At 41.8% G+C, this 15,832-nt stretch overlaps 1 protein-coding gene across 2 annotated transcripts in view; it reads right to left on the bottom strand.

The window, feature by feature from the left end:
* Positions 1-15,832, bottom strand: part of CACHD1 (cache domain containing 1) — a 201,583-nt gene that overhangs the window by 90,292 nt on the left and 95,459 nt on the right. For both annotated transcript variants that reach the window (XM_045802151.2, XM_045802150.2), the window contains exon 3: positions 5,887-6,035. In XM_045802151.2, the coding sequence (XP_045658107.1) occupies positions 5,887-5,894 (8 nt within the window). In that variant the 5' untranslated portion in view covers positions 5,895-6,035. The remainder of the gene's footprint in view (positions 1-5,886; positions 6,036-15,832) is intronic.

Below are 15,832 nucleotides of genomic sequence, written 5' to 3'. Positions count from 1 at the left end.
AACCCCGTAATAAAAAAAAAAAAAAAATAAGAACGCCACCAGGCAGAACACCTACAGAAGAAATTGGGGAAGGGAGGAAAGAAATGGATTAAGAGACATGGAAGATAAAATTACTGATTGGTTTATATAAAAGCCAAGGGTTAGTGGGTCCTGCTGAGTAAACAGTAGGTTCAGAGGTGCTCAACAGAACCCCATCTCTGTGGCAAGCCAGGTTTCAGGGACAGATATTCTAAATGTTATGCATAAAGGAGCTATATTCTTTAAACTTGACATTTTCTTAAGTAAAATTTATTAGTATTATACAGTCCTTTTAGACCAGGAGTTGCAAACTCACAGGTTAGTGTGGGCCAAGCAGGTGTTAAAGTCAGGGGAATGAGTTGGATGTAATCCACAGGGACTAGCAGGAACTGTGTGAAAGGGAGAATATGGGCCCTGTGCTCAAAGGGGAGTCATGCAAGCTGACTGCTGCCTAGTGGGAATGTGGGCACATTATTGCCAGATCTTCTGATTTCAGAGAAGACAGAAATTTGGATTTTTAAAATGCGTAATCTCCCCAAATTTAGATGTTGGCAACATATTTTAAAACTTATAAATTTAAAAACCTTTAAAATATCCTGTGGGGCCAAGATAAACACATCTGTTGACCGGATACAGTCCCCGACCGTAATTCTGTGTTTGTGTGTCTGTGTCCTCGTCGTCACGGGTGAGCCCACTCTTTTGTGCGCTCTTGTCAGCGACCCAACATAACACGAGGGCAGCTGTTCATTAAATATGCAAATGAACTCGTTGTCAAAATTGTTATTTTAAGTGATACCACTGAAAATGAGTTGTCTTAGATTAAGCCATAATCTAATTTTTTTCCATTTTAGAGGAGTTTGATTCTTCTGATCATTCCTTCAGCAAACACTGACAAAGAACCTAATCTCCATGCAGGGTCTTGCACAAAATAATTAACTTGTAGGACTCCTGAGTAGGAAAGAGTTGAGTGGTCTGAGAAGGAAAGTATCTAAATCATCTGAAAAATCAATTTTCTGCTGCTTTGCAGGTTCTCTCTGTTGTCATCATAGCATAAACCTTCAGAATCCCTAATAGGACATTTTAAAGCCCTTCTCTCTTCAGAACTGGGCATTTTATTAAAATAAGCATGATCAAGCCTTTGTGAGAAAAGTAAATGGATTATAAATCAGTAACAATGAAATTCTAGGCTTGAAACAAAAACTGGATATTAGCCATTAGTTAAAATTAGTTGTCAAGATATTGCCCTAGTACTAACTCATCTATGATGTCTTTGGAGAAGCAGCCAGGTCAATGGGCCACAGGCAGGCAGCTGAAATGTTAGTACCAAACAGCCTGAGCACCACTGGGCCAGGGCTAGGTGTCAAAACATGTTTACAGAGCCCAGATGTTTAAGAATGGACAAAATCCAGATCTAAGACTGGGGTCCCTTATCTCAAGTTAATTGCTTATATTTCTTATAACAGCAGTATTAAGACATTTGCATGTGGCCAGATACAAGCCACAGGTGCCAGAGCCTGCTTTACAGAACTGTAAAATCTCACAATTTGGAAGGACTTTAGCAATGCCCTTGAGTCCATTTTTAATGACCTTTAATTATTACCCTATCACCTTCATGATTTTGGTCACATTCATGTAATATTGTCATTTAAGTGAATTCACTTTTTAAGCATATTTATCATCATAAGAGAAAAAAGTGTATCTCTTGACCTAGAGGATAATATCCATACTTACCAAATAAAGAAGTTACAGCCTAAAAACATCTCCCTACAGTGACCCTGTGAGGTATGTATGATCCTTATTCTCAGCTCACTGATGAGGAGACTGAGGCTCAGAATTAAGTGACTCCCCAAGGTCAACTTATGAGTGAAAGAGGCTGGATTCAAAACCAAATCTGCTACCGTTTAGGGGGAAAAAAAAAAAAAAAGTTCATAGTTGTGTCCTCAAAGTGCTTCCCAAGACTGGGAGTTCTTCCTTTCTGCACTTAACTCCAACGTGAACTCCCTGAGATTGAAAATGTAGACCTTTTTGGAGGGGACGGAATATATACCGAGAACGTGTTCAATAAGATACCAAAACAGAAGGTGTTGAGAAAAGCATTGTATGAGGGACTGGAATAAAGGCAGCAGAGGGTTCCCATCCCGGCTCACCCCAAAAACTTATTATTAACTCTTCCCATTTTTGATTCTTCATTAAGGTGGAGAGAGGGGCGCTTGGGTGGCTCAGTTGTTTAAGCATCTGGCTTCAGCTCAGGTCATGATGCCAAGGTCCTGGGATTGAGCCCTGCATCAGGCTCCTTGCTTAATGGGGAGTCTGCTTCTCCCTCTCCAGCTCCCCCTGCTTGTGCTCTTCCTCCAATAAATAAAAATAAAAATTTTTTCTTTAAAAAGTGAGAGAGAGTCTCATAATTTTAGAAAGTGTTTGTGTCCAGCCAATTGCTAGAAAAGCGTCAGCTCGGAGTCACTGCAAAAACTCCTAAACACGAACCCCTGGGTAAGTGAGCTCATTCAGAACCAGGAAGACTCTCAGAGAAGGGTAGTCATCTCCGCGACTCCCTGCTGTGAACAGTTTTTATTAGTTGTCTCTTTAATATGCCACCAGAGGGAACCTGTTTTTTACTCATCTATAAATCTTCTGATTACCCAGCTTCATTTCCAAACTGCCCTGGTTTTAGAAGCTTCACCCCAAATGGAGCTGGTTCTGTCAATGACTCCCAGTGAGAAGATAGATTGCATGCCTCTCTCCAGAGTCCCCATGCAACATTCACTACCAATCTCTGAAGGAGGGAAGGGCCTCCTACTGACCTGCTTACTCAACATGTATCCTCCTGGGACAACAGAAGTCCCTTGGATGGTAAACTGAACTGAGAAATTCCTGAAGGGCAGACACTACACTTTATGTTTTATTGTATTCAGCAAAAGGTAGACCGCTGAATTTTGCCAGATATCTCCATGGCCTGCATCTCAGACCTCAACTCTTACCTCAGCATATTTAAATGGAAATCACAGTCTTTACCCCAAAACATTTTTTTGAAGATTTTATTTAGTTACTTTGACAGAGAGAGAGAGACAGCCAGCGAGAGAGGGAACACAAGCAGGGGGAGAGGAAGAAGCAGGCTTCCAGCAGAGCAGGGAGCCCGACGTGGGGCTCAATTCCAGAACCCTGGGATCACGCCCTGAACCGAAGGAAGATGCTTAACGACTGAGCCACCCAGGAGCCCCTACCCCAAAACATTTTGATGGAAGTCCTCCCAAACTTTTAATGTGCGCATGTATGCGTGGCCATTTTCACAAGTCAGCAAATATTCTTTTACCATCTCATGACTACATCTTACCATCTCATGTTTGCGGATGTGATACAATCCCCTTGACTAATCAATCCCCTATTACTAGAAGTTGAAGGTATTGACAATATGTTCTATTCTAAAGGGCACCGCCATGACTTTCTTTACAGACTTCTCTTTCTAAACATGTCTTATTATTTTCTTGTGATATTCCCCCAACTGAGATCAAATAACATGCATACTTCTCAAGTTCACAAAATCTTTTGTGATGTCATCCACCTGATACATTTCTCTGCTTTGAGGAACCACAGTACCTTTCTGTGTCATATTTTGTGCCATTAATTATGTTCAGTATTTGCCCTCCACCCCCAAAGTTTTAATTTGTTGAGAGTAGACATCCCCTTACTCAATTCAGATTCTGACAAGTAGTAATTAAATACCATCGCCAGGTGCTGGGGTAAAAACGGATGAGGTGCAATCCCTGCCCAGAACAGCAGGGGAGGCAGAGTCACCACCAACAACCCATGATACATTAAGTTCTACACTGTAACAGAGGTGTTTGAAACTTACTATGGGAACAGAGATGAGGGGGCAAGTGAATCCCTCCAGGGGCAAAGGGAAATAAGGAGAGAGAGAGAAAAAAAGAGGTATTAGGAAGCTATGGAGAGAGGCAAATGGTTGAGTTACTTCTTGAAACATTAACAGAAATTCACAAGGTGGACCAGTAATGGGATGAAGACATACAGGATAGATTTCCAGTAGAGACCAGTCAATTTGAGCTTGTTTCGACTAGAGCAACAGTTCCACTTAGAAATTTATGAAAACCTTTTGAGGCAGGGTTTTTCACCATCTGCACTACTGACATTGTGAACCAGAGAATTCTTTGTTTGGGGGGGTCTGCCCTGTGCATTCCAGGACGCGGAATAGCATCCCTGCCCTCTCCTCACTAGATGCCAGTAACAACTGTTACCCACCTTCCAACTGTGACAACTGAAAATATTTCCAGACATTGCCAAACATCCAAAGGGAAAGGGGGACAAGGTGAAGGGTGGAAATCACTCCCCAGTCGAGAACCACTGTTGTAAGCATAATTCTAGCTTTAAGGATTTCTCTCTTACTGTATATTAGTTCTTCTCCTTGTCTTGAAAATGACTTTTTCTTTGGTTTAAACCCAACTGGGCCCTCATTCTCTTTTTAGATAAGAGATAAGTTGTCAAAAATATTCAATTACTGATGACCCAACTACAAAAAAGGGACATCTTCTTTGATTACGCCTGAGAAAAAATGAGAGGTTCACTATGATATGGAAGTGTGTGTGTGTGTGTGTGTGTGTGTGTGTGTGTGTATTAAGGTTAACATTTGTTCAGAAAATTATGAAGTATTTTTCACATTTGGTTTCACTGAATGCTCACAACACTCTGTGAAGTATTCATCATCGATTCCATTCTAGAGATGAAGACAGAGTGGCTAAGACATCAAATATCCAAGACCATCTGAGTGTTAGGGAGGATTCTATCGAGACAGGCTCAGTCTACACTGTATACATTTTCCCACTTAGTTTAGTAAACAACTAGTAGGAGCTTCTTTAGGCTGCAGGCAGAGTAAGCCAGAGAAAAAGGCTCATCTTCATATCACATAGAGAATAAAATGACTTAAGGATGCCCTGCTATTTACATAGCTCACCAAAAAGACTAGAGTAAGTAAAAAGAAATTGCTTCTGGAGGCAAAACATTTAACCACCAAAAACTATGTTTTATCTATCCGTTGCATGACTTTAAGAGCACTTAATGTGCAAAAAGGGGAGTAATACATACTAATTATAACATTTACACTCAATTTTTAAAGTACGTTCACAGCTTTTAGTCACTCTCAATAGCCCTAGAAAATTGGTCTAATAAAGATTATTATCCACCGATAGAAAATTGCACATAATTAATTCATTAAGGTCACACAGATAGTTAGAGACTAAGTAAAAATTAAGTTCTTTGTACCTCTAGGTAGGTATTCTTTCCACTACAAACAATTTCCGGCATCAAGTGACCCTACACCCCTCCAGACAGGACTATCACTAGGCTAATAAATAAAAATATCCTTAACTGTACATATACGAATTCTGTTGCAATATTATCTGAAGCCATACTTCCCATTAGTGTAGATGCTATCTTTAAAACTACCAAAGTGTGAAGAGGGAATTTTTGCTACTCTTTCCAAAGACAAAAAGCACTTCCTTAAATTAGGCAAATCGCCAGAATCAGTGAGACTGTTTTATTCATGACCCACTTGTTGACACAAGACAAAATGTTTGCAATTTTCTTAGCTTAATTCAACCTTGTACTCAGCTAATATTTGATACTTCTGAACCTGAATTCCAGCATGACGACAAAGTGAGCAGGGAGGGTCTAGGAATTTCCGGGACATACAACGTTGAGTCCCACTTTAAAACTTACTTCTCTATGTAAAGACAAAGGGCTTATTTAAGGTAGAAATACTATACACTTTGCAATAAACAAAGCACAGGCATTTGACTATGAATAGAAAGCAATTCAATTCCTGGTTTCAACAACACAAAAATATTTTAAAAGTCTTACTCCATCATGGAAGGTGGGATAGTGCAGCAGTCTTGAATTGCAGTGAGAGGGGAGGTTAGGTGAGCTGTATAGGACGCCTCCACGACTTGCTTGTTCCGGTTGACCACATCTAAGTACCGGTTGAACTTCTCTCGGATTTTTTTGGCTAGCTGCGAGACAAACAGTAAGCAAAATAAATCAAAAGCCCACCACAATAACCCACCGAGTTACTTCTAAGAAGCTCATCAATTTATATCATAGGCTGCATGTATTACACATTATACTAAATACTGCACGTATTTAATGACTACTACTTGTTGTAAAACCAACAATATACACCCAAGTCTCATTCTACTGTGTAAATTTAAAGGAAAACTGCAAAATATCCAGAAGCCCCAGAAGGGATAGTCAGAAGACAATAAAACAGTACCTGCTGTCTTATAATAGCTAATGGCACATTAAGACTTCTCGTGTATGAACTCACATAGAACAATACTGATCCGTAAAACGCTAGATAAAGGAAAACAAAGTCTATTGATATTATTGTCAGCCTGACGGCATTAGAACTTACACAGCAAAAACGATGATTGTAAGAAAACAACCCACTCTTCATGGTTCTGGATTCACACAGATTTTCAAGAGAAAAATATGTGAAGAAGGGAAAGGACAGACAGTATCTTCTGCTACACAATTCCAGGAAGACTGTGCATGGTGCACAGTGAATGACAAATCCCTGGAGTTGTACAACGTAGACATCCACATAAAACAAAATATACAGTTAAAAATACACTCATGTTTGGTCTGTTACACCTTTAAGATGGACAAATGTCTTTCTTAACTGCTGCGAACAGAACACTTCATCATAATTTACTTTCATGTGGGAATAACAAAAGCAAATTGATAAGCATACTGCTTTTTCCTCCATTATTGCTATCAAGTATCACAGCTTAATTACAGATCTCCAAGGAAAACAGTGTTGTTTTTCTTCCCCTTAAACAAAATGTTACCCAAATGAAATGACTGATAGAATTATAGCTAATTGGTTTTGCAGAGCTATTCATTATCAGCACACTAGAGGAGAACTAATCATCTCCTCTGGGTCATGCAACTCACACGATCCAACAGCTTACAGGCTGAGAACATGGAGCCAAAGCAGGATATCTTCATTTGTTATTTTCAAGACAATTCCAAAATCTGATTTTGTTCCATTGATATTTGGGAGCTTTCAGAGTTTCACTTAAATAATGGAGGCTTCTCAGCCTTCCTCAACAATGCACAAACTATAAAGTGGAGAAAAATTTCCAGATATAACAAGAGTATCAGAGTAACATTTCACGTGATAAAGTGTTGTCCAAATTTATGTTAGCATTTTCAGAGGAAGAATTGTGTGTCCTTCAAATTAACAAATCCACCTGCCATTCTAATCTCTGAGCTAGAATTATTTTTAAAAATTTTATGTTTTTCTTACTGAGGTCTTCACAATAAAATGTATAGACATAGATTAATCTCCCATCTTAATTTAAACCACTGGTGATTTTGCCACGCTAACCACCCCCCGACATTTGGCAAAGTTTGGAGACAATTCTGGTGGTTAGAATGTGGTAAAAGTGCTACTGACATCTGGTAAGTGGAGGCCAGGGTGCTAAATAAAACGTGCTCAGTAAAGAGGCTATGTTTTTTACACAAGTTCGCACTAATGTAATAATCCTTTTTTTCCCTAGACTCTTACAATGGATTAGTGTTGAGGATGAGAGAGAGAGTCCAGCTTAAAAACCTATATTCTCATAGTGTCCTGCATTCCCTCCCCATAACACACATTACACTTCAATGCTGTTATCTGTTTAATGTCTGGATACCCCGCTAGACCGGACGCCCTGTTAAGGGCAGGTACTACGCATGTTGTTTTTGTTCATCTCTAAATCTTCACCACCCGCCTGGCATTGCGAGCAGATAATAAATATTTAGTGAATTAATAAAGATGAAAAAAAATAAAACCCTAACCCCAGAGTCCTCAACCTTATCTTTTGGTCTAAGGATCAACAACCTCTTTAAAAACTTGGAATGCTTATTAAAAACAACAACAAGTATCTGGAAACTCCATCAAGAAGAGTAGGTTCTATCTTTTTTAGATTCCGAAATAGTAAATATCATTCATTTTCCACCTGTAATATCAAGAGTATAGCCCTTCCTTGCCCTTGGGGACAAATGTTCTGTAATAGTATAAAGATAAGGTGTGCCTGAGGGGCGCCTGTGTGGCTCCGTCAGTTAAGCATCCGCCTTCAGCTCAGGTCATGATCTCAGGGTACTGGGATGGAGCTCTGTGTCAGGCTTCCCTGGCCCTGTCCATTCCCCTCCGCTCGTGTTCTCTCTCTCTCTTGCTCTCTCTCTCAAGTAAATAAAATCTTAAAAAAAAAAAAAAAAAAAAGATAAGGTGTGCTTGAAAGAACTACAATTCTAAATAATATCTTCACAAACTCACTTCCAAAATTAAAATGGAATTTCTGGTCGTTTGTTTTTCTCTCACGTATGTATAAACATACACACAAAAACATCTGATAAATACCCAGTATTACTTTTACATTTCTGGAGAATTCTAACTTAAAACAAAGTCAGATCTAGTTAATCACAATATTCTAATTTGGCTCGCTGTCCATTTTTGTATGAGCTAAGAATGATTCTTAAATTTTTTTTAAAAAGATTTTATTTATTTGGGAAAGAGAGAGAGAGCACGAGCATGAGCAGGGGGTTGGGGGTGTGCAGCGGGAGAAGCTGTGATGTGGGACTCGATCCCAGGACCTCAGGATCATGACCAGAGCAGAAGGCAGATGCTTAACTGAGCCACCCAAGCGCCCCTGATTCTTACATTTTTAAATGTCTTTTTAAAAAAGGGATTTTGTGATAGCAACAACTATAGGAAATTCACATTGCAGTGCTCATAAAGTTTTAATGAAACAGTCATTTGTTTACCTAATTGTTTATGGCTGCTTTCATGCCAGTGTGATAAAGTTATTGCAACAGAGGCGATATAGCTTGCTTCGCTATAAGTAGAAGTCGGAAGCCCTAAACGTGTCCCAAAATAGAGCCATAATCCCCGTAGTTTTATAAAAATTTGCTGTAATTTTTTTAAACCCTCCCCCGTCCCTGACAAGTGGGGTCTAGGTTCCCTCTCCACCGACTCCTCGAATCTGGGTAGGGTTATGATGGCTTCTACCAGTTAAGTACGGAGAAACTGACACTACATAACTTCTGAGGCTAGGTCAGAAAGGGCCATGCCACTTCCGCAGGTCTCTCGGAATGCTCTCAGCTACCACGCTGAACGACGTCCAAGACACATGGAAAAGCCACAGTTAAGTGCTTGGTTGGCAACTCCAGCTGCTCAAGCTTTCAAGTCATCTCAGCCCAGGTTCTGAATAGGAGTCAAGAAGCCTACGGATGAGTCTCCCCGATGAAGCCCCAGACATCACAGAACAGAGATAAGCCATCCTTGCTGTGCCTGACCTGAGCTCATGACCCATAGAATCCACAAGCATGAAGAAACTGCTGTTTATGCCACTGAGTTTGGGGTGTTTTCTAATGCACCAACAAATAACTGGAACACCCAAGATAGGTTAAATTCCGTCCCTAGATAAACGTATTGAAGCTAAGCTATCCAAAGCTGCTCAGATCCAGGTACTACCATCTGCATCCTCAGAATTATCAAGACTAGAACTTGTGGAACAGAAACCTGTGGCAAAGAAATTGCAGGGTTCTTCACAAAATTATATAGCTACTGTATAATGGTACTTACTACATACTACACACATGTTTAAAAATATGATAAACCACACAATCTGAGGAAAGAAACTCCCACTAATCAGCCAAGGCAGAGAGGGCACAAAGCCCCCACTCCTGGGCTGGCCATGAAATTAAGGAGCTCCCAGGAGAGGCGTGGGGCGGAGGGTGGGGGAGGAGAGGGGGGAAGGCACTGTCAGAAGTAGTGGGGGCAGGAGCAAGTTGGCAATGCCTGCCTAGTTAGGATGCGCCTCGAGCTGCATTTTTCATCAATGGAGGCAGTGACCTACACACAGAACCCAAACACACATGACAATTAAGAGAAGGTCTCAAATGCCAGCTCCTTCCACTTTGGATTCATGCCTCTCAGTCAGAAACTCCTGTCTTTCATGTAGTGATACCCCATCTTGCCTTATTAAAAAAAAAAATAATAGCCAGGGCACCTGGGTGGCTCAGTCAGTGAAGTGTCTGCCTTCAGCTCAGGTCATGATCCCTGGGTCCTGGGATAGAGCCCCCGCATTGGGCTCCCTGCTCAGTGGGGAGCCTGGTTCTCCCTCTGCCTGCTGCTCCCCTTGCTTGTGCTTGCTTTCTAATAAATTAAAAAAGTCTTAAAAAAAAATAATAGCCAACATTTGTTGAGTGCTAACTACGTACCGGGCACTGTTCTAAGCACTTCACAAGCATGTATCAATTTAAGCTTTCAAAGAACCCTGTAAGGTACACATCTCCATTTCTCCCCCGCCCCCAGAAGCAGACACTAAAGGTTCAATAACTTGCTCAAAGTTATAAAGCCAGTAAGTAGTAGAGCTGGCACCCAAACCCGGTAGTAGTCTAACTTCAGAGCCTAAGCGTCAACCTCTATGTGACACTGTTTCTAACACACACAAACCAATAATTCCCTCCTTTTCAAACCCGTTTTAACAAATGCTGTGAAATTCTTGGCAGAGTACCATAAGCCACGCACCATCTCATTACCTTAGAATAAAGATTAGCTTCTATAAATACTTACATTTAGAATTGTACATAATTCCTATGAAAATCAAGAATTTGAGGAGGTTTAGAATTGAATTCTACCATTGATGAAAAAGGGATAGGGCCAAGTTGAAACAACGTATTCTCCAAAAACAATACCTATTATTACTGGACTACTGTGGTATAAGTTATATCAAACTCACTTAAATTGTTCCAATTACTCCAGGGTGTTTAACTTTGTTCATAACCTGGAAAGAGAACAGCATGGATATACTGCTCCTTTCCTTTAAGAAGTGACTTTCATAATTATTTTCCTTGGGATTTTCATCAATTAAATCATCTGCCACCATAGGGTAGAAAGATGCAACTGTTAATTCCCATTTTACAGGTGAAGAAACTGAGGCATGTGGAGCTTAAGGGTCCCTTGACTCCCATGTGAGGCTCCGGCCTCCCTTGACCCCACTGCCTGAGATGACCTCCCTGTGCCCTTCTGACAAGGACGGGGAGAGTGACTTACTAAGGAAACCTCAACTCCTGCTCCACTGCAGGGTATCTTCTCTCTCCCTCTAAAAGCAATCTCTTTCAGCATGCCAACCAAATCCAGGTTGCTTGGCGGGCATAACAGAATCCATCAGAGTAAAGATAGCCCAAAGAGAGATTAAATCCTGAATGTATGCGTTAACCTGAGGAGGACCCGCTACCAATACAGAACCTTCTGAGAGGCCAGACGGATTCTGGGTCTGCATCCTGCCATGATCCCTGCAGACAGGAGAAAACAAAGGACGCGCTTAACAAAAGCTACAGGTGGACCCACAATCCTCCTCAGTGTAATTAAAAACATTTTTCTTTCCACAGCTCAGCTTTCATCTTTTATCCTTCTTTATCCTCTCCCCTTCATCCCCTAAGGGGTTCCTGAATGCTGATGAGACGACGGGACTAAAACCATCTTGTCATCTTTTGGGTCAATTCTTTGGCTAGCCAACATCCAGCCATGGGTCAAATGATCAGTAGGTAGCATGCCGGTCCCCATGGGAACGGATTCTAATTTGTCATCATCTCCAGTGACAACGTTTCATCACAACATCAATGAATTTCTTTCTTGCTGAATTTCACCTCCCTTAATTTTCCCATAGACATTTCTGTCATTTGCATACTTCCCCAGAGCCCCCTTTTTTTTAAAGCTCTTTTTACCTTAGCTTTATACTTCTAAAGACTGGGGGTGGGGTAGGCACACGGTTAGAAAAAGGTAAAAGAAAACAAAAATGCAAACGCACAGTACACGCTTTATTTATGTCTCTTTCCCAAAACTCCGGAAGGAGTTTTGAATGTTAGGGAAAGCTTTATTTAAAATGCATAACAATGAAGCTGACAGGCACAGACAGGAAAGGTACCCTAGGGGACTGAAGATTCATAGCAAAATTCCTATTGAATGTAGAAGAGTTTAACATTTGACATTCAAAAACCTTTGTGCTGTGGTAAGTATTTAATAGCTGATCCCCTTTTCCTCCCATCCCAGCCTTATTACTCAGGAATTATTATTCCCCCCCACCCCCAGTTTCAGGATTCGGTTATTTAAATGTGACACAGAAATAATTTTAAGAATATGCAAGCAAACACATTTAACGTCACACTACGGCATTCCAAAGGTCAAGTAGAACACATTCTGTTTCATGTTGCACACCGTAAACAGGATATATAAAATGCTGTACCCTCGCTATTAGTAACTGGTAATTCCTTTTAGTAATTATTAACAGTTGTAATAATCTAAACAGCTCACTCAATTATCAGCTAGGAATTTGGGCAAGTTGACTTCCCTTAGTCTCAGTTTCCTCATGAGTAAAATGGGAAGACACCCCCCTTTTCAAGGGCTTATTGTAATGTTCAAATAGTGAACATATAAAGACCAAGATAAGTACAAGGAATTATTCTTATTGTTGTAGCCCAGTCTCCACACCAGGAAATACGCATGATGGTGACAGGGAGTAATGTGGGGTCTAGGTTTTCCACTGACCAAGCTCTATATAAAGGGAGAGGGGCTACCTGAACACTGACCATTTTATTCTTTTAACTCATCCTCATGCTTAATCCTCCATTGGAAACCTGGCCCAGGGTCGGCAGGGAGTTTTTATTTCCCCCTGTTAGATTAAGAGCAAATGGCCCAAAGGGCTTAAGCTTTGGAGTCAAATAAATTTGAGTTAAATCCAGCTCTGTCATTTACCAAAGGGAACTAGGCAAATTATTTCTCTAAGCCTCAACTTAATTACCCCTACACTGGGAATAATAGCAGGTGTTTCATGATGTTGAGAACTAAAAGGGATAAGGTTTGTGACGTATTCGGCAGACTAACACATACTGTAGGTAAGTGCCAAATAAATGGTACTGATTGTTGTTTTACTGCTGCTATTACTGCAGTGGTTACTGTTTGGGGGACTTTACGTATTGACACAGGCACTCTGAATGCAGAATCCTGAACAGATTCTCGGCGATCAGAGGGGAGTCAGGCTGGAGGTGTTAACACTGGGCTAGGACCCTGGGAGGGCTGTCAGTGCCTTTGAAAGCACCATGTCCTGTAGGTTATATAGTTACAGTCTGAGATAACGCGGGATTTGTCTAGCATCTTCTCTAAATTTCAGAATCTAATGAGGACTTTACTCCTGTCTTTTGCCCCTTTCAAAGCATTTCACAGGACTCATCTTAACGTGTGCCTTCCAACAAGCCTGGGAGCTGGGCAGGGCAGGTACTTCTTGTCCCGTTGCAACAGTCAAGGAATCTAGGCTCAGCGGTGTGCCCACACTCACGCAGAGTGTAGGAAGTGGAGACCGTTTCTTCTAATCCCTAGCTCCATTTTCTCTGTGTGCTACAAACTCCCGAAATTGAAGGAAAAAAAATCAACTCTCCCAGATCCAACTACGTTCTACTCATTTTTTCTTTCAGTCCCAGCTCCATTTTTGCCTCTTTGAATCCTCCTCAGACTATTTTACAAAATGGCCTTGATCTTGTCATCTGGACCCCTCCTATCCTGCTTCATATCGTTCATTTTTCCTATTTAAGGATCCCATTTTCCCCAACAGATCAGTAGCATAAAAATTAGCATTTATGGACGGCTGGCCATGCGCGGGGCACTTTGAAAGTGCAACTGTACTTCGGGCCTTTTAACTCTCCCAACAGCTCTCAGTAATTGCCATATGCTATTTTTTTTTTAAAGATTTTATTTTTATTTTATTCGACAGAGATCGAGACAGCCAGCGAGAGAGGGAACACAAGCAGGGGGAGTGGGAGAGGAAGAAGCAGGCTCCTAGTGGAGGAGCCTGATGTGGGGCTCGATTCCATAACGCCGGGATCACGCCCTGAGCCGAAGGCAGACGCTTAACCGCTGTGCCACCCAGGCGCCCCGCCATATGCTATTTTTAATAGATGGTTCTGATATGCCCAAGGTCACACAGCTAATAAATAATTAGATCAAACCCATGTTCTTGAACTCTATACTATGTATTTTTATTTAACATAGCACCTAGCATCTAGAAAAGACTTAAAAGAGGTCAACACTGTATTCATTTGCCCTCACACACCATGATTTGCAATATTGGAGGAAAATTCTAGGAAAGGGCAGATAACCTAGGACTACTGCTCCTAACTGGTTCAAGCCAAACTCTGGGCCTGTCTAGTTCCCTGTCTTGACCTGCCTCCTTGGTAGTATTAGCTACTCCGGAAGAAGTCTTAGCCAGAAACAGAACACAAGCTCAGAGAAGGTAACCTGATGGCCCATGGCCATGGTTGTGAGGCAGATGCTCATTGACCGCTAGAGTTTGGGCTTTGTGTAATCCCGCAGAGCATGCCGCCTGGGCATGGCAGCAGGCGAGGACACAACACAAGACAGATGAAGACGTACAGATGGAACAGGGCCAGTCTGACTTTCCAATGGCCCAGAGGCTTTGGGGTTGTCTGACGGATGTGTGGGAATAGCACATCCAGGGGAGAAGCGGGGCAGCCGCTGACAGACAAACTGCAGGTGGATGGGGAAGATTTATGCGCAAGGCTGTCTGGGCTCCAGGGTCACATACCCTGATCCTGTGAGAGGTGGGGCCCCTGTGGCCGAGCTGGGGAGGAGTGCAATGGAAAAAACAGAAGGCAAGTGCTGACATGCCAGAGAACCAGAGGAGGCTGAGCTCTGGGAAACGGTGGAGAATGGCAGCTTCTCTCGAAGCAAAATGCAGGCTTGCTTTTAAGGTCAGAATGGGGTTTGCTTTGGGCAGCAGTTTGTGTTAGGTATTTCAGAAGAGGCATGGAAATACACACCCAAGCCTCCTGAAAGCCAAGGTTATCAACTCAAGGGCTCAATAGGCTCTTGCCCTGTTTTTCACCCCACTCTCCCCTTAACAACCAGATCATAACAAAAGAAACAAGGGGAAGGGCAGGCTTCAACCCACTTCTTCTCACTTCATTCTGTAATAGGAGCCCATGAGCGGAGGTTCCCCTTAAACCAAAATAAGCAAGTCCTCAGGCCTTCAAAGTTTACAGCCTGTTCCTTCAGGAGGAACAAGAAGTTCAGCTTAGTCTTGACCCTAGAAAGAATCAAGAGGCTGAGAAATGGGGATTGGGGGGGAGTAGCAGGAGCTACAGCAGAGACTAACTGCTATCATTTAATTCACAACTTCTGAGATAAGTTTGCATGGGAAATTAATCAGGGAGGAAAAGGGGAGAAATATATTGGGTTTGTGAATTTAGGAATTTTCTGGTGACTTATGAAGGACACACAATCAGAGAAGGAAAGAAAACTCAGGCCCTTTACTCTTAGTTAGTAAAGCCCATATTTAGAGTACAAATATCTGTGCACAACTTATCAACACCAGGTGTAACTTTAGAAGCATTCCAAGTAACGGGAGGCCACGGCCACTAGAGAAACTGGGGATCAGCTGGGAGGGCTCTGAGCCCCTGAAAGTTTCCTATGCAAACAGTATCTCATCTCCAACCAACCCTGCAACCTGGGCCAGAGCCTGGCACACTGTGGGGACTCAGGAAGTCTCTCCTGTATAAATGAAAGTCAAAACCTGGGCTAACTTCCAGTTGCAGGCCAACTGACCAGTGTTTTAGGGTTTCTTCACAGGCCCTTTGAGAGCAGATCGATCAAACACTTGCTGGCAAATGTCAATTAGCTCAGCAATGAAGCGGAAAGAGGACGCTGGCAGCGAAACAAAAATCTTCTACTACTAAACACTTCCTTACC

The sequence above is a fragment of the Ursus americanus genome, chromosome 12, assembly GCF_024610735.1.
Source record: "Ursus americanus isolate L20-20 chromosome 12, mUrsAme1.1.p, whole genome shotgun sequence".
NCBI classification, from domain to species: domain Eukaryota; kingdom Metazoa; phylum Chordata; class Mammalia; order Carnivora; family Ursidae; genus Ursus; species Ursus americanus.
Note: the sequence above shows the minus strand (reverse complement) of the source record. Positions and strands in the feature narration are given on the sequence as shown.